Source organism: Delphinapterus leucas, chromosome 1 (genome assembly GCF_059928025.1).
Source record: "Delphinapterus leucas isolate spDelLeu-1000000601 "Yukka" chromosome 1, BTC_Dleu_Yukka2, whole genome shotgun sequence".
NCBI classification, from domain to species: Eukaryota; Metazoa; Chordata; class Mammalia; order Artiodactyla; family Monodontidae; genus Delphinapterus; species Delphinapterus leucas.
Genome location: NC_143129.1, coordinates 46,431,627 through 46,458,511, shown reverse-complemented (window position 1 = coordinate 46,458,511; position 26,885 = coordinate 46,431,627). Strand labels below are relative to the sequence as shown.

The following is a 26,885-nucleotide window of genomic DNA, read 5'->3' as shown; positions in this document are numbered from 1 at the left end:
TTTAAAAATAGAATATTTTTTAATGATGAAGGGAACTATACTGTTTATTTCTATTATTCCGAGATTAAAATCAGATTGATCAGCCACTTCTTTGGGATGAATGTTTGTTGTCTCACTCTTATTTAGTGAGAAACAAATGGAGGAAGGAGAAAAGAAAACAAAAAAAACAGAAATGAAGAGCTCATTCAGATACCCCTGCTAAGTTTTTCCCCGGCTACTATAGTACTGTTCTGTATTATAGCCCTCTTTCCTATAATCCTCCTTCTCCATTATAATAGTTAAATAAATATAGAAAGATTGTGAGTAAATAACAGTTGAAAACATACCAGGGAACTGGGCCATTTAAAGTAATTATGTGGTAAATTTTTTAGGTAAAGAATCATGTCCAGTTTATCAGGTTTCCCACCCAGCCTCATACTCCATTTAAATTTTACAAGTAGAGTTAAAGTAACTATTTTACAAATGGAGTTAATCAGTGTCCAGTACAGGCTTTGACCTCAAAGGCCACTCAAAGTTGAACAGAGGGATTGTGGCTATTTGTGAATTTTTACCTTATCTGCAAGATTACAGAAAAAAATTATCTGAAGACACTTGACTTTCAGAGACAAGCTGGAGATAATATCCATTAGAATGGGACTAAAATCCAACTTAATTTCATTGAGGTTTCCAAGTCATATTAAGAATCTCAAACATCTACGTAGGTAAAGGAGCAACTCTGACAGGGGAAAGGGTGGAAACAATTACAGCTTATTATTACTTCACCATGAAAGAGGTTAAGGAGATGAAAGAGGGTAAGCATATACCTACCTTTCTCAAACTTAGAAAAGGCAACTGACTTGAGGCTGCACTGATGACCTTTGCACGTTCCAATCAGCTCACCAGCTTTTACATCCCAAAATTTGGCCGTTTGATCACCTGCTGCTGTAACCTTTCAAAAATAAGGTTTCACAGTTTAATAAAGCAACCCTTTACCAGTGTTTACCCAGATCCCAATAAAATGAAAGTCACTTACAAGCTTAAGTTCACCAGGGACCCAGGCCAGGTCAAAGACAGCATTCCAGTGAGCCATCCATTCTAAACAAAGAAAATGGTGAATGTGAACTGTCTAAACTATGTCTTGTGGTAGCCATACCAATAGCTGTTGAAGTGCCTTGAAAGCTGTAGTGAAAAGATCAGTGGTCAGCACACTAAGATCCATAGGCCAAAGAGAATTTGTGGACTTGCACACATAGCACATTTCCTTCATTACCCCATAAAACTACCGTTTGATATCAGATTGTTTTCCATGAGGGTATATATTCTCTAAAATGGAATCTTTATGAAACATTCTCAAAAATCTTCATCATGCTCTCTGTATGGAGTTTAAAATACTTTGGTTTGACATTCAAAATTCTGCTTGCTTCGGCCGTATCTCTTACTGTTCTCTGTATATCCTATTCCAACCAAACTGGAGCGCTCCCTATATGCTCATTATATCCTATGGTTTCCTATCTCTAGGCCTTTACTAATGCTTTTCCCTCCACCTGGAGTGTCCTATTCCACCTCCACGGGTCTAAATACCAGAGTCTGCCTCAAATGTCCCATCCTTCATGAAAAATTTTCCTCACCTTCTTTGATACGTAAGAGCTCTTTGTGACACCTGTGGCGTTTTCTTTGTATTTCCTCTACATCATCTATAGCCTTTGTTTTACTTTAGTTATCTCAACACTTGACTTACTAGTTCCAGATTATTACCTTCCTAAGGTCAGTAGAACTTTGCCTTATGTATGTAAGATGTTTGTTCAATATAAATATTTTAAAGCAACATTTCCCCACATTAAGTATAATATAACAAATTTTAACTTTTTAAAAGAAAAACTGTTTTTAATCCTAAAATGTATTTTTCTTAACTTTCAGTAAAGGCTTTGCTGCCGTTAACAGTTATCGACAGAAAGGCAGTCCACCATTTACTTTCAGCCTGGCCCCTAAACAGGCTTAATCAGAAGTGAGTATCACTGAGAATTTATTCAAATAGTAACTTCCTTGAGGCTTTATGAATTAAAAATGTTCAAACAGATATTTTAGACCCCGACTTACCTTTGACGCACTTCTTTCTACTGGTTTGTGATTCTGTGTTATATAACCTAACGAAGCCTTCTTCATTGGCAACTGCTAGTATATGTTCCATATTGGGAGCTAAATAAGAAATAAAGAATAAAATATATAAAGAGTAACAAAAAAATTTAAAGCTGAGTTTAAATCTATACAAACAACAAAATATAAATTAACTGAATAGCTACAATCTATTTGAAAAGAGGTAAGATGATTCTACCCAAATAACACCTGCTATGGTAGAGAGGTTTTTCTGAATTAAAGATGACTGAGGGATTCCCTGGTGGCGCAGTGGTTGAGAGTCCGCCTGCCAACGCAAGGAACACGGGTTCGTGCCCCGGTCCGGGAAGATCCCACATGCCGCGGAGCCGCTAGGCCCGTGAGCCATGGCCACTAAGCCTGCGCGTCTGGAGCCTGTGCTCCGCAAAGGGAGAGGCCACAACAGTGAGAGGCCCGCGTAACAAAAAAAAAAAAAAAGATGGCTGAAAATTTGCCATAATACCTAATTAAGTAAGTGACTCAAAAACACCAATCCTCAGGTTTCCCTGGTGGCACAGTGGTTGAGAGTCCTCAGATAATCTCTTATTTAAAGAAGGGCTGAATCAAGCATGGTAATTAAACAAAACAAAAGTGGTACTGGCCAATAGCAAATAAAAGCATATGATATATGCATGGCAAATAAAAGCATACGATACAAGCCACCAGCAGGCTGAACCTATTAATTTTATATTCCCTTTTCACAATTTTTTACTTTTCTTTTCTTAAACTTTTAACAGCAGGGACAAGTACTCTATTTCTGTTAATATGTTCCCCAATGCATTGTAGAAAGAGATAGATTCAAACAGGTCAAAAGGGGCAAAAGTTTTCATGATGGCTGAACCTTTGCAACCCTTTCCGGATATCAGTTATAAAAACAAACAAACAAACAAGCAAACAAAAAATGGTGCTATAAGAATCTTATCCCTTAGCAGAAATATGTAATTATGCATAGAGATTAAGAAAAGTCTATTTCATAAATCAGGGGAGAACAGTTATTAGAAAAACTCTATCATCTATCTAATTTACTTTTCTTGAAAGGGAGACACCCCAAAATATTTCCCCTCTGAAGAGTGAAATAGATCATTTCTGACCAAGCCTAGCTTATACAGTAGTTCCCTTACCAGAAGAGAAGGTGCATCCAAAAGGAGGAACTGGGGCTCCTGTTTCTCCATAAGAAGTGTGCTCATCATTATAGTTGCACTGATAACCAGTAAGAAGGGACTGTAGAGGGTATTGTGAAGACCATCCTAAGGTAAGACAAAATTCCTTATAGAGTTCCAATATATCACATTTCAGTACTTTTAACAAATGCAGAGGTTATAAATTCATTTCTAAAAACTTTATATACTTAAGTATAGATCCACTTATTATCCATGGCCCTCTAGAACACAGTTTCAGGTATTTTCCTAAGGGGTCCTAAGGAAAAAATGAAAGAGCACTCTCAGCTTCTGGTGAGATACAGCTTTGGGCTTATCATCTTAAATGGAGACTCTTGCCAATACATTTAAGACTGCAAGAAACAAGTGGCCTTTGCACATTAGAAAAGATCTTACCCCTTCCCCCACCCTTGGGAGACAATCACAAAGCACAACCACAAAGACTACCACAACCATTAAAACTGCCATTCTCGTCAATTAAAATTTTATGTTTTCAGAGTTTCTAAATCATTACTGCAAACTCAAGTTACTAGCAACATCACACATAAGCCAATGGCCAGAGAGTTAAAGGAAATAAGGTATGTCAATGTGCCTACTGTAGCCCCTAGTATACGAGTATACGAGAGAGGAAGAAATTCAGGGTGGAGGGAAAGTTTATTCTGCTTGGGTCAGAAAGCTGATGTGTACTATGGTCCTAAAATAGTAAACCATCTTGATTTGTTTTATCATTTTGATACGTGGGTCAACATATTTTAAATATATAAAAGAAACATTCATTCAATATATAGTTACTGAGAACCAAATGTTTAGTAAGCATGGGAGGAAACAATGAAGTTACAATCTAGAGAGCTGTCTAAATAATTAACAAACACTCTCATACTTTAGGGTACTTTCAATTCTCACTTTTCATAAAAAAAATACCATTTGGAGAAGAAATCTTAGCCTGATATAACCTCAGATAAATCTGGTTTTGCGTGTTCATAGAAATAACCTGAAGAAATGCAAACGAGGCAAATAAATTCGGTCCAGATTTAGTAATTATTCCTGGGGGTATTACCTTAAGGCTAGATACGATTGTAAACAAGCCATTAAAGACCACTAAAAGAAGAATATGAATACAATAATTAGTTATGTGGTCGAGTTCACAAATATCCATCTACAGAATGAATTTTAAAACAAAAGGCTCTGTTCTAAAGTTATATAAACATACACTTGTAGTTTGGGATTAAAAAAAACAAAACCAAAAACTAATGATCACAACTCATGAATTCAAAAGGAATCTTGAACAGTTTAAGTGGAACTGAAGATGATAAGCTCTGGAGACCTAAATTCTTTACAATTAAACAGTGACCCCTCAACTCTGTCTCATTGCCTACAAACTATATCCAAACACCAACAAATGGCCTAACGTGGCTTAGTAACTGGTCCCTATTTACCCCTCCACCTCTGTGATTGTGACAACACACACTTCATGGACAAGCCCCGTAAGCTACTTTTGGATCCTTATTGTTCTATTCTGTTTCCAACATGAGCGTTTCCCTCACAACACTCATTTGGAAAAGACTATTATTTCTTCAACGCACAACTTAAGCCCCTGGGGTTACATGCAGATTTTTCAAGGAGAATGAGAGCTGTCGGAGAACTAATTTCCAGATACTCAACTTCCATATATATAGTATTTCTAAAACTGACCTGTCTACAATGTCGAGGTCAAAGCTTTTCCCCCTCTTCATCACTACCTTTCTTCCACTTTTCAAAAGAAAGGCATTTCCATGACCCAATCTTATACCTTGCGTTGACTCAAGGTACAAAAACTCCTGGGACCCCATTAACAGACAGTTGGATAACTCCTTTAATAAAGGCATCATAAACACCCAAATCCATCTCTTTAAAACATAGACTTTCAATAAATTTTTATTTTGCTTAATTATTTATTGAAATTAGTAATCCATATTGTTTTGATCAACGACATACTACTAAAAATAGTAATGATAAGTCAACCCAGAAGAAACTTTTAACACTTAGAGCTTTATGATCACAGAAAACATCAATTTAAACATATTTTTTTACACAGAGAAATAAGATAGCGTGATCAATAAAATGACTTTTCAAGCTTAAAATCAAATCACATTAGGATAAATTCTGTGGGAGAAATAAAGTGGTAATAAGCTCAAGGGGAAAAAACAACTATGTAGAACATCTAGCAGTTAGAATTAGTTCATACTTTTCAAAAATGATTGATGTGATTATTAAGTCACTACAGTATTTACAGTCTATTAGATACATTTTAAAGACTGATGTAGCAGTAGCATTTTTATTTAAAAAGGTCATCACTCACAATATGGCCAGAGATGACATCCTTTGCATCTGTTTAAACTTATGATAAAAACTTTCAGATACCAATTTAAAAACACACAGAAGAGTAATCAGTTTCCATGTCAGAAAGATCATTGGCAGCAATGTGGAGGATAAACTGGAAAGAGGGAAACTAAGAGGACATTTGGGAGACTTGTCACAGTTCAGACAAGAACATATTATGGCCCAACCTAGGGAAATAGAATGGTAAGCATAGGACAGATCCAAGATATGGTGAAGAGGCAAAATCAGTGGGGATACCGAGGAGGAAGGATTAGAGATTTTAAGGGGACTTCTCTGAATGCGTATCTTGAGGAAAATGGAGGAATTCTGATTGACTCTCAGGTTTCTGACTGTGAAGACCAGTTTAAAATAATGAGAGCATTTCCTAAAATAGGTAATATAGCAGGTTTGGGGGAAAAGTGAGTTCGGTTTTGGGTATTTGAGTTTGAGATGCTTACAGGACTGACCATCTGGATGATACAACTCTCACAGGAATGGATGTAAAGTATAAGGAATGGAAGGTTGCAGGTAGTAATAGAAGAAACCCTGGTTACAGCTATGATCACCCATGGGAGTAGGTAGAAATAGAAAAGGGGCCTAGGATGGAACACCCTCATGGAAGGGGAAAGAAGAAGATGGTCGTATAAAGTTCAGTGCATTATATATAACAATGAATGAATTTCAGCGCCTAACACATAACAACGCATGAGTATTTGGGGGCTCAGGGTGGGCTGTCTCAAAACATGCCACAATGGCATATTGATTATTTTGCATTGAAGTTGCTTGAGAGGCAGCTGATGCAAGAAGGAAACTCTGACCTCCCTGTCTCCCTGAAAAGCAGGAAATAAATCTCTTATGAAAGGTGCACTCCTTGCAACTGGAGGTAGAAGGACCCCCTAATACGTCAGAGATAGGGAATTCAGAGCCAAGAAGCGTGTGTAAACAAACCTTGTTACTTCTTTTATTTTACTACCTGAAGCCCAAACTCTGTTTAGATTCTTCACTTAGTAAGCATCCCAAACCTAAGTTTCTTTGTCCTGTCAATTCCTCACAAATTTATTGTTTGTTTTTTTTTGTCTGAAGAGTATAAAAGCTGCCTTGCTTTGGCCATTTCTTAGTCCCATTTCTATGAGACCTCCATGTACATGAATTAAAATTTGTTTTTCTCTTGCTAATCTGTCTTGTGTCAATTTTATTAGTCCAGCCATAAATACTCAAGAGGGGTAGAGGGGAAAATTTACCCCTCCCTGATAGGTATTTGTGAATTAGAGGGAAAAGGAAAGTAGAATGTAGAATTAGGAGAAAATCTGTTACAAAATAAAGGCTTCACAGCTTGCTCCAAGTCACACAGATTAAGTAAGGAGTGGAGGTGGAATTAAACCTCAGCAAGTTTAACTCCAAAGACAGAGATCATAACTACTATGCTGTACTGACACTCATGACAGAAGATAGAGAAGTATCTTAAGCAAGGTCACAGGAGAGACAGAAAGAGAAGCATTTAGAGTATAATTTAAAGAGGTAAGGATGGTGGGGTTTTAGATTGGAGGCAGGAAGTGGAGGAACTACTCTCCAGTCTCCTTCTCAATATCCTTCTCCTAGACCTATGCCTTAAATACAAAAAGTTCACTTCTCACATTATTTTCTTTCTGTTTTTCACATGGTTTCAAGCGGAAAGACCTAGTCCATCTTTAAATGAATGAGATTTCATTTGCAGCCAAGCTTAGTCTGGGTAGTAATTCCCTTATCAGAAACTTACCAGAAAGTTTCAGGTTGATGACACCCAAACCTAAGCTCAAAATTCTTATTGCCAATGTTTTAACATAAGGAACTTCAAGAACTGGAGAGAATAAATCAGTTATCTATACACTAACATGGAAGTATTTCCAAGTTTTACCGTTAAAGAAACAAAACATTTTTATCCCATTTCTGTAAATAACAATACTTACTACCTCTGGCATTGAAGAACATTTGGAATAAAATACTTCAGTCTATTAATAATGGTCATTTCTGGGAAATGTGCTTATGGGCATTTTTCGCTCTATAACTACGAGTTTTTATGCTCATGTATTAATCAGGAGGAAAAAATTCTGACCATGCTAGAAGCAGATGTTCTGTCTTCTCTGCTTGACTGAGTTCCTTAACAGCGGGTCATAGTCACTGTTATATATAGCAAAGAGTAGGGCTCACTAAGGTTCCACAACAAATGAATGAATTAATCAATGAATATGAGTCTTGACGATCTCACATAGCTGTTGAGAAAACCACACATACTCCCATGAACGCGTTTTCCAGTTAATGTGCAAAACAGACATAGCCGTAATGGAGGCCAGTTAACTCAGCGTCCCTCCCTCCGTCAGCCTACACTACAATTGAAAAAATCCCGATTACGACTAAAAGTGTCTCGAGAGCACGAAAGTGCAGCTTTCTTCAGTACTCTTCGCTAACACGAACTCACTCTGCCTGTGGGAGAACTCGGCGGCTGGGAAACAGAACTGGAGTCGGCGTTGGTCCGAGGTGTTGTTCGGGGGGAGGTGAATCCCGCCGGCAACAGGCAGCGGTTAGGGCCGTTACTCACCATTTCTCGGGACGCCAAACTGGGGCTGGCGGAGTACCGAATTGAAGAGCATCTGGGCCGGAGGAAAACTTTCAACTGAGAGAAAAGCCGTGGAAATGCCCCCAGATTCAGCAGAAATCTTATGTGGCGTCCCTTAGAACACGACTAGTTATTGCCTCCAACTCCCGCCACCGTAAGCCCCGGCCACCAAACTCCCCGCCAAACTGACGTCACGCCCTCTGATTGGCTCCCGCCGCGGCGTCCGGGCGCGCCCGAGTCACTTCCCCCTTCGAATCCCCGCCTCCTTTTCTCCCAGCCGCGGGAACCTGGAGTTCCTGAGCTCCCTGAGCGCCTGCGCGGGGGGCCGCAGAGGCACTGGCGAACGGCGGGGAGACCAGAGCGCATGCGTAACATGGCTTGACAGAGCGCTGAGGAAAAATCCGCGAGAAGGTGGTGGAAGAAGATGGCGGTGCTGGGGAAGAGTTTGCAATCTTTCTGAATAGGCTAGTCGAGTAACTGTTCGGGTCATGGCGTCAAACTCAACTAAGTCTTTTCTGGCAGATGCCGGCTATGGCGAACAGGAGCTGGATGCTAACTCTGCCCTTATGGAATTAGACAAAGGTATTCGAAAGAGCGGGCTGAGCGGGTGAAACGCATGTGGGGGGACGTGGCGCCCCCAGGCGGTGGTAGCTTCGGGAGAAGCCGGGAAGGCGCATGCGCCTATCTTCCCTGGGCGGGGGCGGGCGCTGGCGCCAGTGCTTTTGGTGAGTCCAGGGCTTTTGCCGCTTTGCGAGATTGCCGGGAAATTGCAGCGTTGTTAGATTGGCCTCGTACAGGTGAAAAAGTAGCGAGTGGGGGCCGTTTTGACCACTTGAGGGCACAGTCTCGCGATTTTCCAAGCAGTTTCTAAAAACGATAAATTGAAATTGTGAAATTATTTTTCAGTATGTTCAGTTGAGACCAGGTCTTCACCAAGGGTGCTGAATAATAATCTTGCACCGACTTATAACGATTCATTTGATTTCTGTAATTCTTACCTGCCGGTTATTAGGCAGGTTAAAAATAGGGCCAAGACCATCCGAAAATCAGAGCCCCTGCTCATTCTCTGCAGACGGATTCCACGAGTTCTATTTCCTTACGGGAGTTGGAGTGGTGGGAGCTTGGTGTAGTAGTAGGAGCTTTGGATAGACTGAGTTGAATTCTCATATCGTTCATTTTATGATCCTGGACAGGTCACCTAAGTTAACCTAACCTTGTTTTTTTTTTCTGTGCAAAGTGGGTAAAGTACCATTGAGCTAGCAAGATTGTTGTAAATATTGTGATATAATGGTATGCAAAAGAAGCCTTTATTAAATGCAAAAGCGATTTGCCTTCTTTCTTAGATATGGATCTGGGAGGCATGGGCAGATCTTGTCAGTAAAGAACTGAAGTATTAAAATGAAACCTTTGTTTTCAGTGTACTTAAATGATTTTTATTGAATGGGGGAACCATTTTGTCACCTGGTATGCAGTTAATTTTTAACCACAACCAGTGTGTAATATATTAAGAACTAGAGGTTAGAAGGATTTTTCTTAAAGTCCACTTTGAGCCACTTCCCAGCTCTCCGACTTGGACACTATCTTATACTTTCGGGGGACTCTTTATTTTGTTTGTTTTTTAACCTGTAAACATTTACAGCGGGTTCGTCTAGATAAGAGTTTCTCAGACTTTTTAAAAAAGCTTTTAAGTCCTTTTGCTCAATATAAAAATGCCACAGCACTCCAATGAGATATTCCTTTGGTTGAGTCACAGTATCTTTAGTGCAGGTCCATCAGCCGAGAAAATGATGTTGAGCTTTGATTTCTCAACAAATCTATGAGGACTTTTCCCTCTAAAATGTAAAGTCATAACATTAAATGTGTTTTTTTTTTATAAATTTTATTTTTTTAATTTATTTTTTGTAGTTGAAGTATAGTTGATTTACAATGTTGTGTTAGTTTCAGGTGTACAGCAAAGTGATTCAGTTATACATATACATGTATCTATTCGTTTTCAGGTTCTTTTCCTTTATGGGTTATTATAAAGTATTGAGTATAGTTCCCTGTGCATTCTTTCTTTTTTTTTAAAATTAATTAATTAATTAATTAATTTTTTGGCTGTGTTGGGTCTTCGTTTCTGTGCGAGGGCTTTCTCTAGTTGAGGCAAGCAGGGGCCACTCTTCATCGCGGTGCGTGGGCCTCTCACTATCGCGGCCTCTCGTTGCATAGCACAGGCTCAGTAGTTGTGGCTCACGGGCCTAGTTGCTCCGCGGCATGTGAGATCTTCCCAGACCAGTGTTCGAACCCGTGTCCCCTGCATTAGCAGGCAGATTCTCAACCACTGCGCCACCAGGGAAGCCCCTAAATGTGTTTTTTATACACTACATAATCTTTTCCTCCCCATTCTGATATTTCCTTCCTTATTACCCTCTTAAGAGTTGCAGGTCTGGATATCTAATATTCCTACTAATTCTGTAAAGACATTTTCTACCACTGTGGTCCAGGTGGACTCATCCCATAATGACAGTAGAGCAGTGGTGTGGAACAGAATTGGGATGGGACTTTGAAGAAATGAGAAATCTAGAATTGTTTAATTCCGAAAAACTTGAAGTTGTAGTAAGAAAAAGTATAACACAATTTTCCTTCTTAAAAATTGGAATAGGAATATTTCAGATCTGTAAGAAATATATAGGTGGCTATTGACTGTAAACCAGGTGTCTGTCCTAGATACTAAGTGATGGTGTTAAATCCTCCCAGCAGTGCCTTGGGTGAGTATTTTACAGGTAGAATTTGATGTGGGGTTACTTGAATGCATGGATGCTCTACAGATACTGAGGGACTACTGTAGTGAGGAGGCAATTGTATCAGTAACAATCCAGGGAAAAGAGAATAGTGGCTTGGGCCAGGGTGGTTACAGTGAGGCTGTGTGAAGTGCTGAGATTCTGTGTATATTTTGAAGGTATAGCCAACAAGAGTAGCTAATGAATTGGATGAGAATGTGAGAGTTAAGTAGTCAGGAGAAAGAGGTTTTTGGTCTGAGCTACTGGAAGTATGTATTGCCATTTACTGAGTGGATGAAAATCAGATCAGTTTGAGACTGTTAAATTTGAGATGTCTCTTAGACATCCAGCTGGAGATGTTGGGTAGGCAGTTAGATATACAGATATGATACTTGAACTACATTATAAAGAAGTGTCTGTAGCACTAGTGTCAAGAAATACACTTGGGAAATGGTGCCATTTATAACCTGTTATATGTTTATAACCATTGCACTTTGTTCTGAGCATTTTGAGCAAGCGTGGCAGTAAGCAACTTGTTTCTGATCTCTCTAGGAATAAATGGATGCCCTTTTTTTTTTTTTTTTTTTTTTTTTTTTGCGGTACACGGTCCTCTCACTGTTGTGGCCTCTCCCGTTGCGGAGCACAGGCTCTGGATGCGCAGACTCCGCGGCCATGGCTCGCGGGCCCAGCCGCTCCATGGCATGTGGGATCTTCCCAGACCGGGGCACGAACCCGTGTCCCCTGCATCGGCAGGCGGATTCTCAACCACTGCGCCACCAGGGAAGCCCATGGATGCTCTTTTAAAGCTGACTTAACTCTGTTCATTTAGGATGTAGTTAGTAACACAGAAAAATCATCATTCATATAATAGCCATTAAGTCATTCAACAAATATTTACTGATCATCTACACTGTGTTAGGCACTCAGACTTGGGGCTATATTAGTGAACAAAACAGCTTTAAGAAGCTCACATGAGGCAGACAGGGCTAGATCAAATATGGCCTTGTTAGGACAAGAAGTTTGGATTTATGCAAAGTGCATTGGGAAAACATTGAAAGTTTTTAAGCAGAGGACTGACATGGATTGTTTTACATTTTTGAAGGTCACTTTAGCTCCTATGTAGAGGTCGTTTTGCCTTCCCTTTTTAAAAGTTTTAAGCTGATAACCATGCTGCCTGAGCTGTGAAGACAGCAGAGTTAAGTGTCAAATCAAGTATAACTTATGTATATATGACACATTTCATAATCAATCATTTCTATAATATAGGCATTACAAAGGACATATCTCCCATAATTTACTCAGTGTAACTTTCACTAATGTAACTTCTACACAGTCAGTCTAAAGATTTTTAAGTCAGCTGATGGGAAGTTGTCCCAGTGATTTAGGAAAACTTATGCAAGATCTCCTTCACCCTGGGTGAAAAGGAGAGTCTACCTTAAATGATGTCACTCAGCCTATCTGCTTTCTGTAAGGTTGGCCTTGTGGGGGGGGATGAGATCCAAGAGCAATGGGGAAGAGAGTGGTTTCCCTTTCTTGCACCTGGGCAATGAGAAGGAAGGAAATGTAAGGGGGTGGAGTTGCTGTCTGAGGTGTTGGTGAACTTAATGTTGCATGGAAAAGTTGATGGTATGTTCAATGAAAAAGTTAATTATGAAATAGGAAATTGATGTAAATCAGGACAACTGTCTGTTTTCCCTTAGATGCTGTCACTTCACCTATGTTCCAAAACATCTGAATTCTCAGACTGTGGAAGAGACCACAGGTTGCTTTTACTCTGTCCATATTGGTACAGATGTAGTTGGTATTATGATAAACAAATATGAGGCCCTGTGAGTATCCCCATATCCCCTACTAAAGAGGGAGGTCTCTGAAGCCAAGTTTGTACCAAGTGACTAATTCCAGGCCATAAGTGATTCAGAAGTGGACATGTGACCCACACTGAGTCAATCAAATTCTTTCTCTCGAGAATCTGTACTACCAGACCAAACTTAGTGTGGCAGTATTGAGAAGTGGACCTGTAAGATCATGTAGAATTAAGGTCAGACTCTTAACTCAAAGCCACATAAAAACCAGCATTATAAAGGACTGATTCTTAAAGGCTGGCTGGTGATCCCTTGATGGACTATGAACTGATCCAAAAATCCAAGGCCCTTCTTTAGTTCTTACTGAAATCCATAGACTCATTTTTACATATGGCTAAAAGCTATTATCTTGTAACTTACAAAGTAAGTTATTAAATATTCCTAAAAGTTGGTATTCATAAAAATAATTTGTTTATGATTCTAAATCAGTATTTGTGCATATTGCACAATATTGCATACATTCTCACCATGTATATTTACAGATTCTAAAGTTTAGGGGAAGGATGCTTTATTATTAATGCATCATCAGTTGAACTGACTATCCTATTAGTTGTTTTTATTCTTGCTTTTTAAATATAATTTACTGAGATGTTACCGTGATCAGTTTACTAAGCTGTTGTGAGATTGCTTTGGTATAATGTGTGGGGCATACTTGTGTTTGTATTTCTCCCCTCCCCGCCTCATTTTTAATGAACAGACTTTAAGATGTTATGGTTTAAGATGTTAGGGTATTATGGTTCCATTTTGAATCATTCTCACCCTTTAGCTAAAGCAAATGTATACAACAAATTCTCCTAAAATGTGCTTGTGTAGTAGTGTGTATTAGCAGTGTTCTTTGTAGTGGATATTAGTCATATTGGTGGTCACTTAGCATCTTGTGAACATTCTATGCTTGAGGAATGGCCCACACCACAAGCACTGTCTCATCAAGGTGGAAGCAAAAGCTCACTTTCCTAGTTTCCCTTTTAAGAGCGCAGGAGAGAATTCCCTGGCTGTCCAGTGGTTAGGACTCCACGCCCTCACTGCCAAGGGCCCAGGTTCAATCCTTGGTTGGGGAACTAAGATCCCCACAAGTGGTGCGGCCAAAAAAAAAAGCACAGGGTGTGAACTAGGCTCTGCCAATCAGACAGATCTCCTCCAGGCTCTGTGATTTAGTTTAGAGATGCAAGAAGGCAGAGTTGAAGAGTACTTGCAGTTTCCTTGGCAGCAGCAGTGGCTGCAGTGTCCATAGTGTACAGTAGTAGCAGCAATGGCTACTACATTCCTAGATGATAGGAGAGCTAATTCTAGCATCTGGTGCTTCCCAGCAACAATAGTTTACCTCATCTAATAAGTTTGGCAGTGTGGAGTTAGGTGTTCTTAGGAGTTTTGCCTTGAAACTGCTTGTTACTTTAATAAACACTCAATAAAAACTCATTTCCTGCCTAATCATCAGAGTTAGCTTCTGTTGCTTGCAGCTAAGAACTCTGACTGATACATGCTACCTAGCAATGTATGCTGTTTTGAAAACTTGATTGATGTATCACAAATCCCAAGTTTACCATAATTTATGTTATTTCTCTTCAATTCCTTGGAATTTGTCATCCCTCAGAATTATACCACTCTGAAATCCCATTCAAGTATCTCTTCTTTAATCTTAACCTCTGTCCTCTAGTTGCTTGCTAGAAATGCATTTTAGCATAATAATTAGGACCAGATTGCCAGGATTTGAATTCCATCTCTGCCATTTATTAGCCGTTGTTTCTTAGGCAAGTCGCTTAACTATTCTTTACCTGTGTCCTCATCTTTAAAATGGGAATTATTGAATGATACCTAACTTCTGTGAGTATAGTGAGAGCTTAATACATGTAAAATGCTTACTAGAGTATCTGGCACAGAATAAGCACTTAATATGCATCATCATCCTGATTAACTGCTACTTTAACCGTTCTTTATTTCATTCAGACCGCAGTATACTTACCTCTCTACTTCCCTTAGCTCTCAATCCCTTTGTGTTTTTACTTCTTTATCCAGCTTAGATTTTACAGTCCCTCATTTCATTAATTTCATTAAGTTTCTTACCAGTACTTTAAATTCTCATCCAAGGTTCTATTTTAGTCATGTGTGCCCAAAGGCAGCCAAAAATTGCTGGAGAAAGTCATACAACTTGGTATGTGGCTTTTATCAGAAATGACACAAACCCAAACTGGCCTTCAACACAGACTTGCAATACTACAATGTTTCTGTAGTCAGGATTCTCCCACCTTCTTTAGTGACATTTCAGATCTTTAAATTTTCAAAAAAAAAAACCCCAAACCCCAGAAATCCTGGGTTTTATGTGGAATCTCATTTCATTTTTAATATTTGACAATGAATTCAAAACCTTTGAAAACATTGTATCATAAAGTTACCCTTAGGGCCAGATTCAGCAGCCTACTAGTTTTCGGTGAAATAAGATTAAGTGGCAGAGGATAGCTTGAGGATCTACTCGCCTACCTTCGCAAAACAGCTAACTAGATGCGTGGGCCCCCCCTGTAGAGATTTGGTAGGTTGGAGAGGAACCCTAGCATAGACATTTTTGAAAAATTTCACAAATGTTTCTGATGCAGAATCAGACTTGATAAACCACTAGCGTAGCAAAATGTTCTGCACATTTTAAATGAGAAATACGTTTAGAATAATGAATTTCATTGCTGCCAAATGGATTTTGACTGAATAAGCAATTTATGGACAACTTATTTTAGTTCTTCCTAGTCTACCTGCATGTTGCAACTAAGTTGAGCACTGTTTAACTCCAGGCACTGAAAAGGAAGAGATCTCTGTTGCTTTGGTGGGAGAATAAAAAGTAAAATGTAGAAACAGCAATCACATCCTTCCACAGTGGGTCTTACGGTGGCATTCTTATGATCATTGGTCTTCTGATCAGGGTATTTTTCCTCAGATTTGTTGTAGCTAGCAACAGAAGTACAGTGAATAACCTCTTAAACTCCTCTAAGAATAAGATCTGCTTGTGCTGAGCTGCTATTTTCAGGTGCTTGGCTTATACTGGAGTTGGAATTGGCCTAGAGCAAGCAAGCTGGGTACCATACTGCCCCAGCCTAGGATTGTTGCTGCATTGCAGGCCTTAATGCACTTCTCTCTTCTCTTGTACCCTAGCTTCTGACCTTCTGAGCCAGCCTAGCTTCTCATTTCCTCTCTCATAAAACTCATATCAGAAAATAAGCGAGACATTTACTATTCTTTAGCTCATGTACCCTGATGGCTCTGTTATGGGAATGAGGGTCTACTTTATCTTAAAGAAATAAAATTTGACCACACTAGAGAAATCAAAACCTTTCTTTGACCAGATGCAAAATTATCTTTGGTACATTTTAAATCAGCATGTTTAAGTAAATGATTTGGTCTGTGGTTCTGTTTTTAAAGGGAAGGTAAAGTGGATCATATTCTGTTGAGGAGACTCCCTGTATGTAGAGCACTTCCTACTTTACCTTTTTCATTCCAACCAAGGTTAATTTATTACAAGCAGAACTTTACTATCCTTTGTATCACTCAACTCTTGAGAGAGAGAAGAGAAGGAAACAAGTCCAATTACTGTGGGTTCCCTTCCCCCAGCACACGTACATAAGCACACATCTCTTCCTTCTCTGTTCTCACACCTCCATCCTCACACTTGCCTTTCTTTTTCTCCCCTTCCCTTGTGTCCTTCAGTGCCCTATCTGTGTGTCCCTTGACCCCTTTTTCAAGGATACAGGAGCCATTGCCAGTAACCTACAGTGTCTCTGTTGGTACTGTGCATTTAGTGGGAAGAAGACTCCTAGATCTTCTAGTGGCAGTTCTTGTGTGTATGGAAGTTGGTGGGTGAGGGGTGTAGGGAGAAGGGAGCAGACAAAGAAGGGGTATGTTCTAAATATCTCAGTTAGAAATTAGAATTAATTTTGAATTAATTTTCCCAGAGGAACTTTTATTGTAAGTGGTTATTAGATTATGGAGTACTATGAGTACTGATAGTGCTATATTTTTTCCTATGAGGAAATATTTTCCAAGTACCAAATAACTAACATGAGTGTACCTAGAACTTAACTCATTAGTAAGTTGTAGAAATTGCATGTGCAGATTTACTTTGTGGTTGTCTTATGTATTGGAACAAAGTGGCAACCAGTAAAGAGCCCTCTGTCAACTGGGGGAAAACCACACAATATAAGAGCTGTGATTTGAGTTTTATTCAGTGTCTTACTGAGGACTATAGCCTTGGAGACAGCCTTCCAGATAGCTCTGAGGAACTGCTCTGAAGAGGCAGAGGGAGAGGTCAGTATACATGTGATTTTGGCTAAGGAGTATGTGCAATCCAACATATGTCTCGGTAGAAGGTTACTGCTAGTCTAAGGAACAGATATCTCAGTTAATGATTTTAGTGCTTTTCTAAGTGTGGGAAGATGCAAGAATCTGGGTTCATAAAATTTTTTTTTTCCTGAAATATAACTATCTAAGGGCCTGTTTTGCCTGTTTTCCCTAAAGCACAGAGTGCCTCATCTTGTTCTTTGTCCTAAATTCCTTTCAGGGTGTGCTGTAGGTCAGCGACTTAATCTTTGTAGAACTGAATGGCAAGTGACATTCCTTGTTTTACACCTCAGACAAACATTTCCTTTGTCATTTTTTAACAGTGAACAAACTTTACTGAACAGCGATGTTCTAGGGCACTTATTCTTGTGCAGATATAATCAGCATTTTGTAAATGGCAAAATACTAAAAGAAAAATATTTGAAGGTGATACTGTTAATTCCATATCAAGATACTCATTCTTAATGAATTTTTTAAAGGATTGAATATTAACTCCTTTTATTTGTTGGATTTTTTAAAAAATCAGATTCACTGAGGGAATTCCCTGACGGTCCAGTGGTTAGGACCCGGCGCTTTCACTGCTGAGGGCCCAGGTTCAACCCCTGTTTGGGGAAATAAGATTGCACAAGCTGGGGGGACCTTGAAGATGGCGGAAGAGTAAGACGCGGAGATCGCCTTCCTCCCCACGGATACACCAGAAATACATCTACACGTGGAACAACTCTTACAGAACACCTACTGAAGGCTGGCAGAAGACCTCAGACCTCCCAAAAGGCAAGAAACTCCCCACGTACCTGGGTAGGGCAAAAGAAAAAAAGAAAAAACAGAGACAAAAGAATAAGGACGGAACCTGCACCAGTGGGAGGGAGCTGTGAAGGAGGAAAAGTTTCCACACACTAGGAAGACCCTCCGCGGGCGGAGACTGCGAGAGGAGGAGGGGGGAGCTTCGGGACCGCGGAGTAGTGCACAGCGACGGGTGCGGAGGGCAAAGCGGGGAGATTCCCGCACAGAGGATCGGTGCCGACCGGCACTCACCAGCCCGAGAGGCTTGTCTGCTCACCCGCCGGGGCGGGCGGGGCTGCAAGCTGAGGCTCGGGTTTCGGTTTTGGACGGAGCGCAGGGAGAGGACTGGGGTTGGCGGCTTGAACATAGCCTGAAGGGGTTAGTGCACCACGACTAGCCGGGAGGGAGTTCGGGGAAAAGCCTGCACCTGCCGAAGAGGCAAGAGACTTTTTCTTCCCTCTTTGTTTCCTGGTGCGCGAGGAGAGGGGTTTAAGAGCGCTGCTTAAAGGAACTCCAGAGACGGGCGCGAGCCACGGCTAAAAGCGCGAACCCCAGAGACGGGCGCGAGCCGCGGCTAAAAGCGCGAACCCCAGAGATGGGCGCGAGCCGCGGCTAAAAGCGCGGACCCCAGAGACGGGCGGGAGACGCTAAGGCTGCTGCTGCCGCCACCAAGGGGCCTGTGTGCGAGCACAGGTCACTCTCCACACCCCTCTTCCGCGGAGCCTGTGCAGCCCGCCACCGTCAGGTTCCCGGGAACCAGGGACAACTTCCCCGGGAGAACGCACGGCGGGCCTCAGGCTGGTGCAACGTCACGCTGGCCTCTGCCGCAACGTCACGCCGCCTCTGACGCCGCAGGCCCGCCCCGCACGCAGTGCCCCTCCTTCCCCCCCCTCACCCCCGGCCTGAGTGAGCCAGAGCCCCCGAATCAGCGGCCCCTTTAACCCTGTCCTGTCTGAGCAAAAAACAGACGCCCTCCAGCGACCTACACGCAGAGGCAGGGCCAAATCCAAAGCTGAGCTCCTGTGAGCTGTGAGAACAAAGAAGAGAAAGGGAAATCTCTCCCAGCAGCCTCAGAAGCAGCGGATTAAAGCTCCACAATCAACTTGATATACCCTGCATCTGTGGAATACCTGAATAGACAAGGAATGATCCCAAATTGAAGAGGTGGAATTTAGGAGCGAGATCTATGATTTTTTTCCCTTTTCCTCTTTTTGTGAATGTGTACGTGTATGCTTCTGTGTGAGATCTTGTCTGTATACTCTTGCTTCCACCATTTGTCCTAGGGCTCTATCCGTCCATGGTTTTTTTAAAAATTTTTTTTCTCAATAATTAATTTTAATTGTAATAACTTTATTATACTTTACCTTCGTTCTTTCTTTCTTTCTTTCCGTCCTTCCCTCCTTTAGACAACGAATCACCCCAAATTGAGGAGGTGGTCTCTGAGAGCAAGATTTATGATTTTTCCCCCTTTACCTCTTTTTGTGAAGGTGTATGTGTATGCTTCTGTATAAGATTTTCTCTGTATAGCTTTGCTTCCAACATTTGTCCTAAGGTTCTATCCGTCCCTTTTTTTTTTTTCTAAATATTTTTTAATTCAATAACTATATTATACTTTATTTTATTTTTACTGTATCTTCTTTCTTTCTGTCTTTTTTCCTTCCTTCCTCCCTCCCTCCCTCCCTCCTTTCTTTCCTTCTTTGCTTCTTTCTTCCTTCCTTCCTTTCCTCCTTTCCTTCTTTCTTTCCTCATACTTCTACTAATTCTACTTTTTCTCCCTTTTATTCTGAGCCGTGTGGATGAAAGGCTCTTGGTGCTCCAGCCAGGAGTCAGGGCTCTGCCTCTGAGGTAGGAGAGCCAACTTCAGGACACTGGTCAACAAGAGACCTCCCAGCTCCACATAATATTAAACGGTGGAAATCTCCCAGTGACCTCCATCTTAACACCAGCACCCAGCTTCACTCAACGACCAGCAAGCCACAGTGCTAGACAACCTATGCCAAACAACTAGCAAAACAGGAACACAACCCCACCCATTAGCAGAGAGGCTGCCTAAAATCATAATAAGGCCACAGACACCCCAAAACACACCACCAGACGTGAACCTGCCCACTAGAGAGACAAGATCCAGCCTCATCCACCACAACACAGGCACTAGTCCCCTCCACCAGGAAGCCTACACAACCCACTGAAACAACCTTAGCCACTGGAGACAGACATCAAAAACAACGGGAACTACAAACGTGCAGCCTGCAAAAAGGAGACCCCAAACACAGTAAGATAAGCAAAATGAGAAGACAGAAAAACACACAGCAGATGAAGGAGCAAGATAAAAATGCACCAGACCTAACAAATGAAGAGGAAATAGGCAGTCTACCTGAAAAAGAATTCAGAATAATGATGGTACGGATGATCCGAAATCTTGGAAGTAGAATGGACAAAATGCAAGAAACAGTTAACAAGGACCTAGAAGAAATAAAGATGAAACAAGCAATGATGAACAACGCAATAAGTGAAATTAAAAGTACTCTAGATGGGATCAATAACAGAATAACTGAGGCAGAAGAACGGATAAGTGACCTGGAAGATAAAATAGTGGAAATAACTACTGCAGAGCAGAATAAAGAAAAAAGAATGAAAAGAACTGAAGACAGTCTCAGAGACCTCTGGGACAACATTAAACGCACCAACATTCGAATTATAGAGGTTCCAGAAGAAGAAGAGAAAAAGAAAGGGACTGAGAAAATATTTGAAGAGATTATAGTTGAAAACTTCCCTAATACGGGAAAGGAAATAGTTAATCAAGTCCAGGAAACACAGAGAGTCCCATACAGGATAAATACAAGGAGAAATACGCCAAGACACATATTACTCAAACTGTCAAAAATTAAATACAAAGAAAGCATATTAAAAGCAGCAAGGGAAAAACAACAAATAACACACAAGGGAATCCCCATAAGGTTAACAGCTGATCTCTCAGCAGAAACCCTACAAGCCAGAAGGGAGTGGCAGGACATACTGAAAGTGATGAAGGAGAAAAACCTGCAACCAGCAAGGTACTCTACCCAGCAAGGATCTCATTCAGATTTGATGGAGAAATTAAAACCTTTACAGACAAGCAAAAGCTGAGAGAGTTTAGCACCACCAAACCAGCTTTACAACAAATGCTAAAGGAACTTCTCTAGACAAGGAACACAAGAGAAGGAAAAGACCTATAATAACAAACCCAAAAACAATATAGAAAATGGGAATAGGAACATACATATCGATAATTACCTTAAATGTAAATGGACTAAATGCTCCCACCAAAAGACACAGATTGGCTGAATGGATACAAAAACAAGACCCTTATATATGCTGTCTACAAGAGACCCACTTCAGACCTAGAGACACATACAGACTGAAAATAAGGGGATGGAAAAATATATTCCATGCACATGGAAACCAAAAGAAAGCTGGAGTAGCAATTCTCATATCAGACAAAATAGACTTTAAAATAAGGACTATTACAAGAGACAAAGAAGGACAGTACATAATGATCAAGGGATAGATCCAAGATGAAGATATAACAATTGTAAATATTTATGCACCCAACATAGGAGCACCTCAATACATAAGGCAAATACTAACAGCCATAAAAGGGGAGATTGACAGTAACACATTCATAGTAGGGGACTTTAACACCCCACTTTCACCCATGGACAGATCATCCAAAATGAAAATAAATAAGGAAACACAAGCTTTAAATAATACATTAAACAAGATGGACTTAATTGATATTTATAGGACACTCCATCCAAAAACAACAGAATACACATTTTTCTCAAGTGCTCATGGAACATTCTCCAGGATAGATCATATCTTGGGTCACAAATCAAGCCTTGGTAAATTTAAGAAAATTGAAATTGTATCAAGTATCTTTTCTGACCACAACGCCATGAGACTAGATATCAATTGCAGGAAAAGATCTGTAAAAAATACAAACACATGGAGGCTAAACAATACTTAATAATGAAGTGATCACTGAAGAAATCAAAGAGGAAATAAAAAAATACCTAGAAACAAATGACAATGGAGACACAACGACCCAAAACATATGGGATGCAGCAAAAGCAGTTCTAAGGGGGAAGTTTATAGCAATACAAGCCCACCTTAAGAAGCAGGAAACATCTCGAATAAACAACCTAACCTTGCACCTCAAGCAATTAGAGAAAGAAGAACAAAAAAACCCCAAAGCTAGCAGAAGGAAAGAAATCATAAAAATCAGATCAGAAATAAATGAAAAAGAAATGAAGGAAACGATAGCAAAGATCAATAAAACTAAAAGCTGGTTCTTTGAGAAGATAAACAAAATAGATAAACCACTAGCCAGACTCATCAAGAAAAAAAGGGAGAAGACTCAAATCAATAGAATTAGAAATGAAAAAGAAGTAACAACTGACACTGCAGAAATAAAAAAAATCATGAGAGATTACTACAAGCAACTCTATGCCAATAAAATGGACAATCTGGAAGAAATGGACAAATTCTTAGAAATGCACAACCTGCCAAGACTGAATCAGGAAGAAATAGAAAATATGAACAGACCAATCACAAGCACTGAAATTGAAACTGTGATTAAAAATCTTCCAACAAACAAAAGCCCAGGACCAGATGGCTTCACAGGTGAATTCTATCAAACGTTTAGAGAAGAGCTAACACCTATCCTTCTCAAACTCTTCCAAAATATAGCAGAGGGAGGAACACTCCCAAATTCCTTCTACGAGGCCACCATCACCTTGATACCAAAATGAGACAAGGATGTCACAAAGAAAGAAAACTACAGGCCAATATCACTGATGAACATAGATGCAAAAATCCTCAACAAAATACTAGCAAACAGAATCCAACAGCACATTAAAAGGATCATACACCATGATCAAGTGGGGTTTATTCCAGGAATGCAAGGATTCTTCAATATACGCAAATCTATCAATGTGATAAACCATATTAACAAATTGAAGGAGAAAAACCATATGATCATCTCAATAGATGCAGAGAAAGCTTTTGACAAAATTCAACACCCATTTATGATAAAAACCCTGCAGAAAGTAGGCATAGAGGGAACTTTCCTCAACATAATAAAGGCCATATATGACAAGCCCACAGCAAACATCATCCTCAATGGTGAAAAACTGAAAGCATTTCCACTAAGATCAGGAACAAGACAAGGTTGCCCACTCTCACCACTCTTATTCAACATAGTTTTGGAAGTTTTAGCCACAGCAATCAGAGAAGAAAAGGAAACCAAATTGGAAAAGAAGAAGTAAAGCTGTCACTGTTTGCAGATGACATGATACTATACATAGAGAATCCTAAAGATGCTACCAGAAAACTACTAGAGCTAATCAATGAATTTGGTAAAGTAGCAGGATACAAAGTTAATGCACAGAAATCTCTGGCATTCCTATATACTAATGATGAAAAATCTGAAAGTGAAATCAAGAAAACACTCCCATTTACCATTGCAACAAAAAGAATAAAATATCTAGGAATAAACCTACCTAAGGAGACGAAAGACCTGTATGCAGAAAATTATAAGACACTGATGAAAGAAATTAAAGATGATACAAATAGATGGAGAGATATACCATGTTCTTGGATTGGAAGAATCAACATTGTGAAAATTACTACCCAAAGCAATCTACAGATTCAATGCAATCCCTATCAAACTACCACTGGCATTTTTCACAGAACTAGAACAAAAAATTTCACAATTTGTATGGAAACACAAAAGACCCCAAATAGCCAAAGCAATCTTGAGAACGAAAAAAGGAGCTGGAGGAATCAGGCTCCCTGACTTCAGACTATACTACAAAGCTACAGTAATCAAGACAGTATGGTACTGGCACAAAAACAGAAAGATTGATCAATGGAACAGGATAGAAAGCCCAGAGATAAACCCACGCACATATGGACACCTTGTCTTTGATAAAGGTGGCAGGAATGTACAGTGGAGAAAGGACAGCCTCTTCAATAAATGGTGCTGGGAAAACTGGACAGGTACATGTAAAAGTATGAGATTAGATCACTCCCTAACACCATACACAAAAATAAGCTCAAAATGGATTAAAGACCTAAATGTAAGGCCAGAAACTATCAAACTCTTAGAGGAAAACATAGGCAGAACACTCTATGACATAAATCTCAGCAATATCCTTTCTGACCCACCTCCTAGAGTAATGGAAATAAAAACAAAAATAAACAAATGGGACCTAATGAAACTTCAAAACTTTTGCACAGCAAAGGAAACCATAATCAAGACCAAAAGACAACCCTCAGAATGGGAGAAAATATTTGCAAATGAAGCAACTGACAAAGGATTAATCTCCAAAATTTACAAGCAGCTCATGCAGCTCAATACCAGAAAAACAAACAACCCAATCCAAAAATGGGCAGAAGACCTAAATAGACATTTCTCCAAAGAAGATATACAGAATGCCAACAAACACATGAAAGAATGCTCAACATCATTAATCATTAGAGAAATGCAAATCAAAACTACAATGAGATATCATCTCACACCAGTCAGAATGGCCATCATCAAAAAATCTAGAAACAATAAATGCTGGAGAAGGTGTGGAGAAAAGGGAACACTCTTGCACTGCTGGTGGGAATGTGAATTGGTTCAGCCACTATGGAGAACAGTATGGAGGTTCCTTAAAAAACTACAAATAGAATTACCATATGACCCAGCAATCCCACTACTGGGCATATACCCTGAGAAAACCAAAATTCAAAAAGAGTCATGTACCAAAATGTTCATTGCAGCTCTATTTACAATAGCCCGGAGATGGAAACAACCTAAGCGCCCATCATCGGATGAATGGATAAAGAAGATGTGGCACATATATACAATGGAATATTACTCAGCCTTAAAAAGAAATGAAATTGAGCTATTTGTAATGAGATGGATAGACCTAGAGTCTGTCATACAGAGTGAAGTAAGTCAGAAAGAAAAAGACAAATACCGTATGCTAACACATATATATGGAATTTAAGGGGAAAAAAAATGTCATGAAGAACCTAGGGGTGAGACAGGAATAAAGACGCAGACCTACTGGAGAACGGACTTGAGGATATGGGGAGGGGGAAGGGTGAGCTTTGACAGGGCGAGAGAGAGTCATGGACATATACACACTAACAAACGTAGTAAGGTAGATAGCTAGGGGGAAGCAGCCGCAAGGCACAGGGATATTAGCTCGGTGCTTTGTGACAGCCTGGAGGGGTGGGATAGCGAGAGTGGGAGGGAGGGAGACACAAGAGGGAAGACATATGGGAACATATGTATATGTATAACTGATTCACTTTGTTATAAAGCAGAAACTAACACACCATTGTAAAGCAATTATACCCCAATAAAGATGTTTAAAAAAAAAAAAAAGATTGCACAAGCTGTGTGAGGCGTGGGGGAAAAAAATCAGATTTCATTGAGGTATAGTTTGTATATAATAAAATCCACCAAATGTATGCAGTCATGAAACCACTACCTAGAACAATTCTTTCAACCCCAGAACTTGCCCTGTGCCCCTTTGTGATCAGTTCTCTTTCTTTAGCTTCTGGCAACCACTTTCTGCTTTCTATTCCCATGGTTTTGCCTTTTCCAGAATGTCATATACAGTAGTCTTTTGGGACTGACTTCTTTCACTTAGCATAATGATTTTGAGATCCACCCATGTTGTTGTATCAGTAATTGGTTTCTTTTTATTGCTGAGTATGAGTCCATTGTATGGACCACAGTTTGTTTATTCATTCACCAGTTGATAGACTTGGTTGGATTGTTTCCAGTTTGGGGCTATTACGAATTAAGCTGCTGTGAACATTCGCATACAGATCTTTGTATGGACAGATGTTTTCAATTCACTTAGGTAAATATTTGGAAGTAAGATTGCTGAGTGTATAATAAGTGTATATTTACCTTGATAAGAAATGACCAAACTGTTTTCCAAAGAACTGTATAGTTTTGCATTTCCACCAGCAATGTATGAGAGTTTTAGTTGCTCCATATCCTCTTAGCACTTGGTATTGTCGGTCTTCTTTGCCATTCTAATGGATGTGTAGTGGTGTCTTACTGTGGTTTTTAATTTACATTTCATGGATGACTAACAGTGATGAGCATCTGTTCATGTGCTTATGTTTGCCATCCTTATTTCCTCTATAGTGAAATTTCTCTTCAAATCTTGCCCATTTAAAAAAATTAAGTTTTCTTTTTATTGAGATATAAGAACTGGGCTTCCCTGGTGGCGCAGTGCTTGAGAGTCTGCCTGCCGATGCAGGGGACACAGGTTCGTGCCCTGGTCAGGGAAGATCCCACATGCCGCGGAGCAGCTGGGCCCGTGAGCCATGGCCGCTGAGCCTACGCGTCCGGAGCCTGTGCTCTGCAACGGGAGAGGCCACAACAGTGAGAGGCCGCGTACCGCAAAAACAAAAACAAAAAAAGTGAGATATAAGAACTATGGATAAAGTTCTTTAAATATAAAGTTCTATAAATATTTTCTTCCATATGTGGCTTTTTTTAAATTCTCTTAACAGTATATTTTGTAGAGAAGTTTTTTGTTTTAATAAATTTATTTATTTATTTATTTGTGGCTGCATTGGGTCTTTGTTGCTGCGCACGGGCTTTCTCTAGTTGCAGCAAGTGGGGACTACTGTTCATTGCGGTGTGCGGGCTTCTCATTGCGGTGGCTTCTCTTGTTGTGGAGCATGGGCTCTAGGTGCGCAGGCTTTAGTAGTTGTGGCACGCGGGCCCAGTAGTTGTGGCTTGCGGGCTCTAGAGCTCAGGCTCAGTAGTTGTGGCACGCGGGCTTAGTTGTTCCGCAGCATGTGGGATCTTCCCGGACCAGGGCTCGAACCCGTGTCCCCTGCATTGGCAGGCGGATTCCTAACCACT

At 40.1% G+C, this 26,885-nt stretch overlaps 2 protein-coding genes across 6 annotated transcripts in view; one reads left to right on the top strand and one right to left on the bottom strand.

The window, feature by feature from the left end:
• The window catches only part of DTL (denticleless E3 ubiquitin protein ligase adapter), a 38,159-nt gene extending 29,661 nt beyond the window's left edge, over nt 1–8,498 (bottom strand). The window contains exons 1-5 of one of the 3 annotated variants that reach the window (XM_089909442.1): nt 8,221–8,498; nt 3,252–3,377; nt 2,077–2,175; nt 1,013–1,074; nt 808–928 (exon numbers count right to left, since the gene is read on the bottom strand). In XM_089909442.1, the coding sequence (XP_089765568.1) occupies nt 808–928; nt 1,013–1,074; nt 2,077–2,175; nt 3,252–3,377; nt 8,221–8,272 (460 nt within the window). In that variant the 5' untranslated portion in view covers nt 8,273–8,498. The other 2 variants (XM_022593282.2, XM_089909451.1) reach the window with 2 other exon arrangements.
• A 35-nt stretch (nt 8,499–8,533) lies between these two features.
• Nucleotides 8,534–26,885, top strand: part of INTS7 (integrator complex subunit 7) — a 99,942-nt gene continuing 81,590 nt past the window's right edge. The window contains exon 1 of one of the 3 annotated variants that reach the window (XM_089909431.1): nt 8,534–8,820. In XM_089909431.1, the coding sequence (XP_089765557.1) occupies nt 8,727–8,820 (94 nt within the window). In that variant the 5' untranslated portion in view covers nt 8,534–8,726. Of the gene's footprint in view, nt 8,821–24,846; nt 25,864–26,885 lie in introns of those variants that run through there. The other 2 variants (XM_022593433.2, XM_089909437.1) reach the window with 2 other exon arrangements.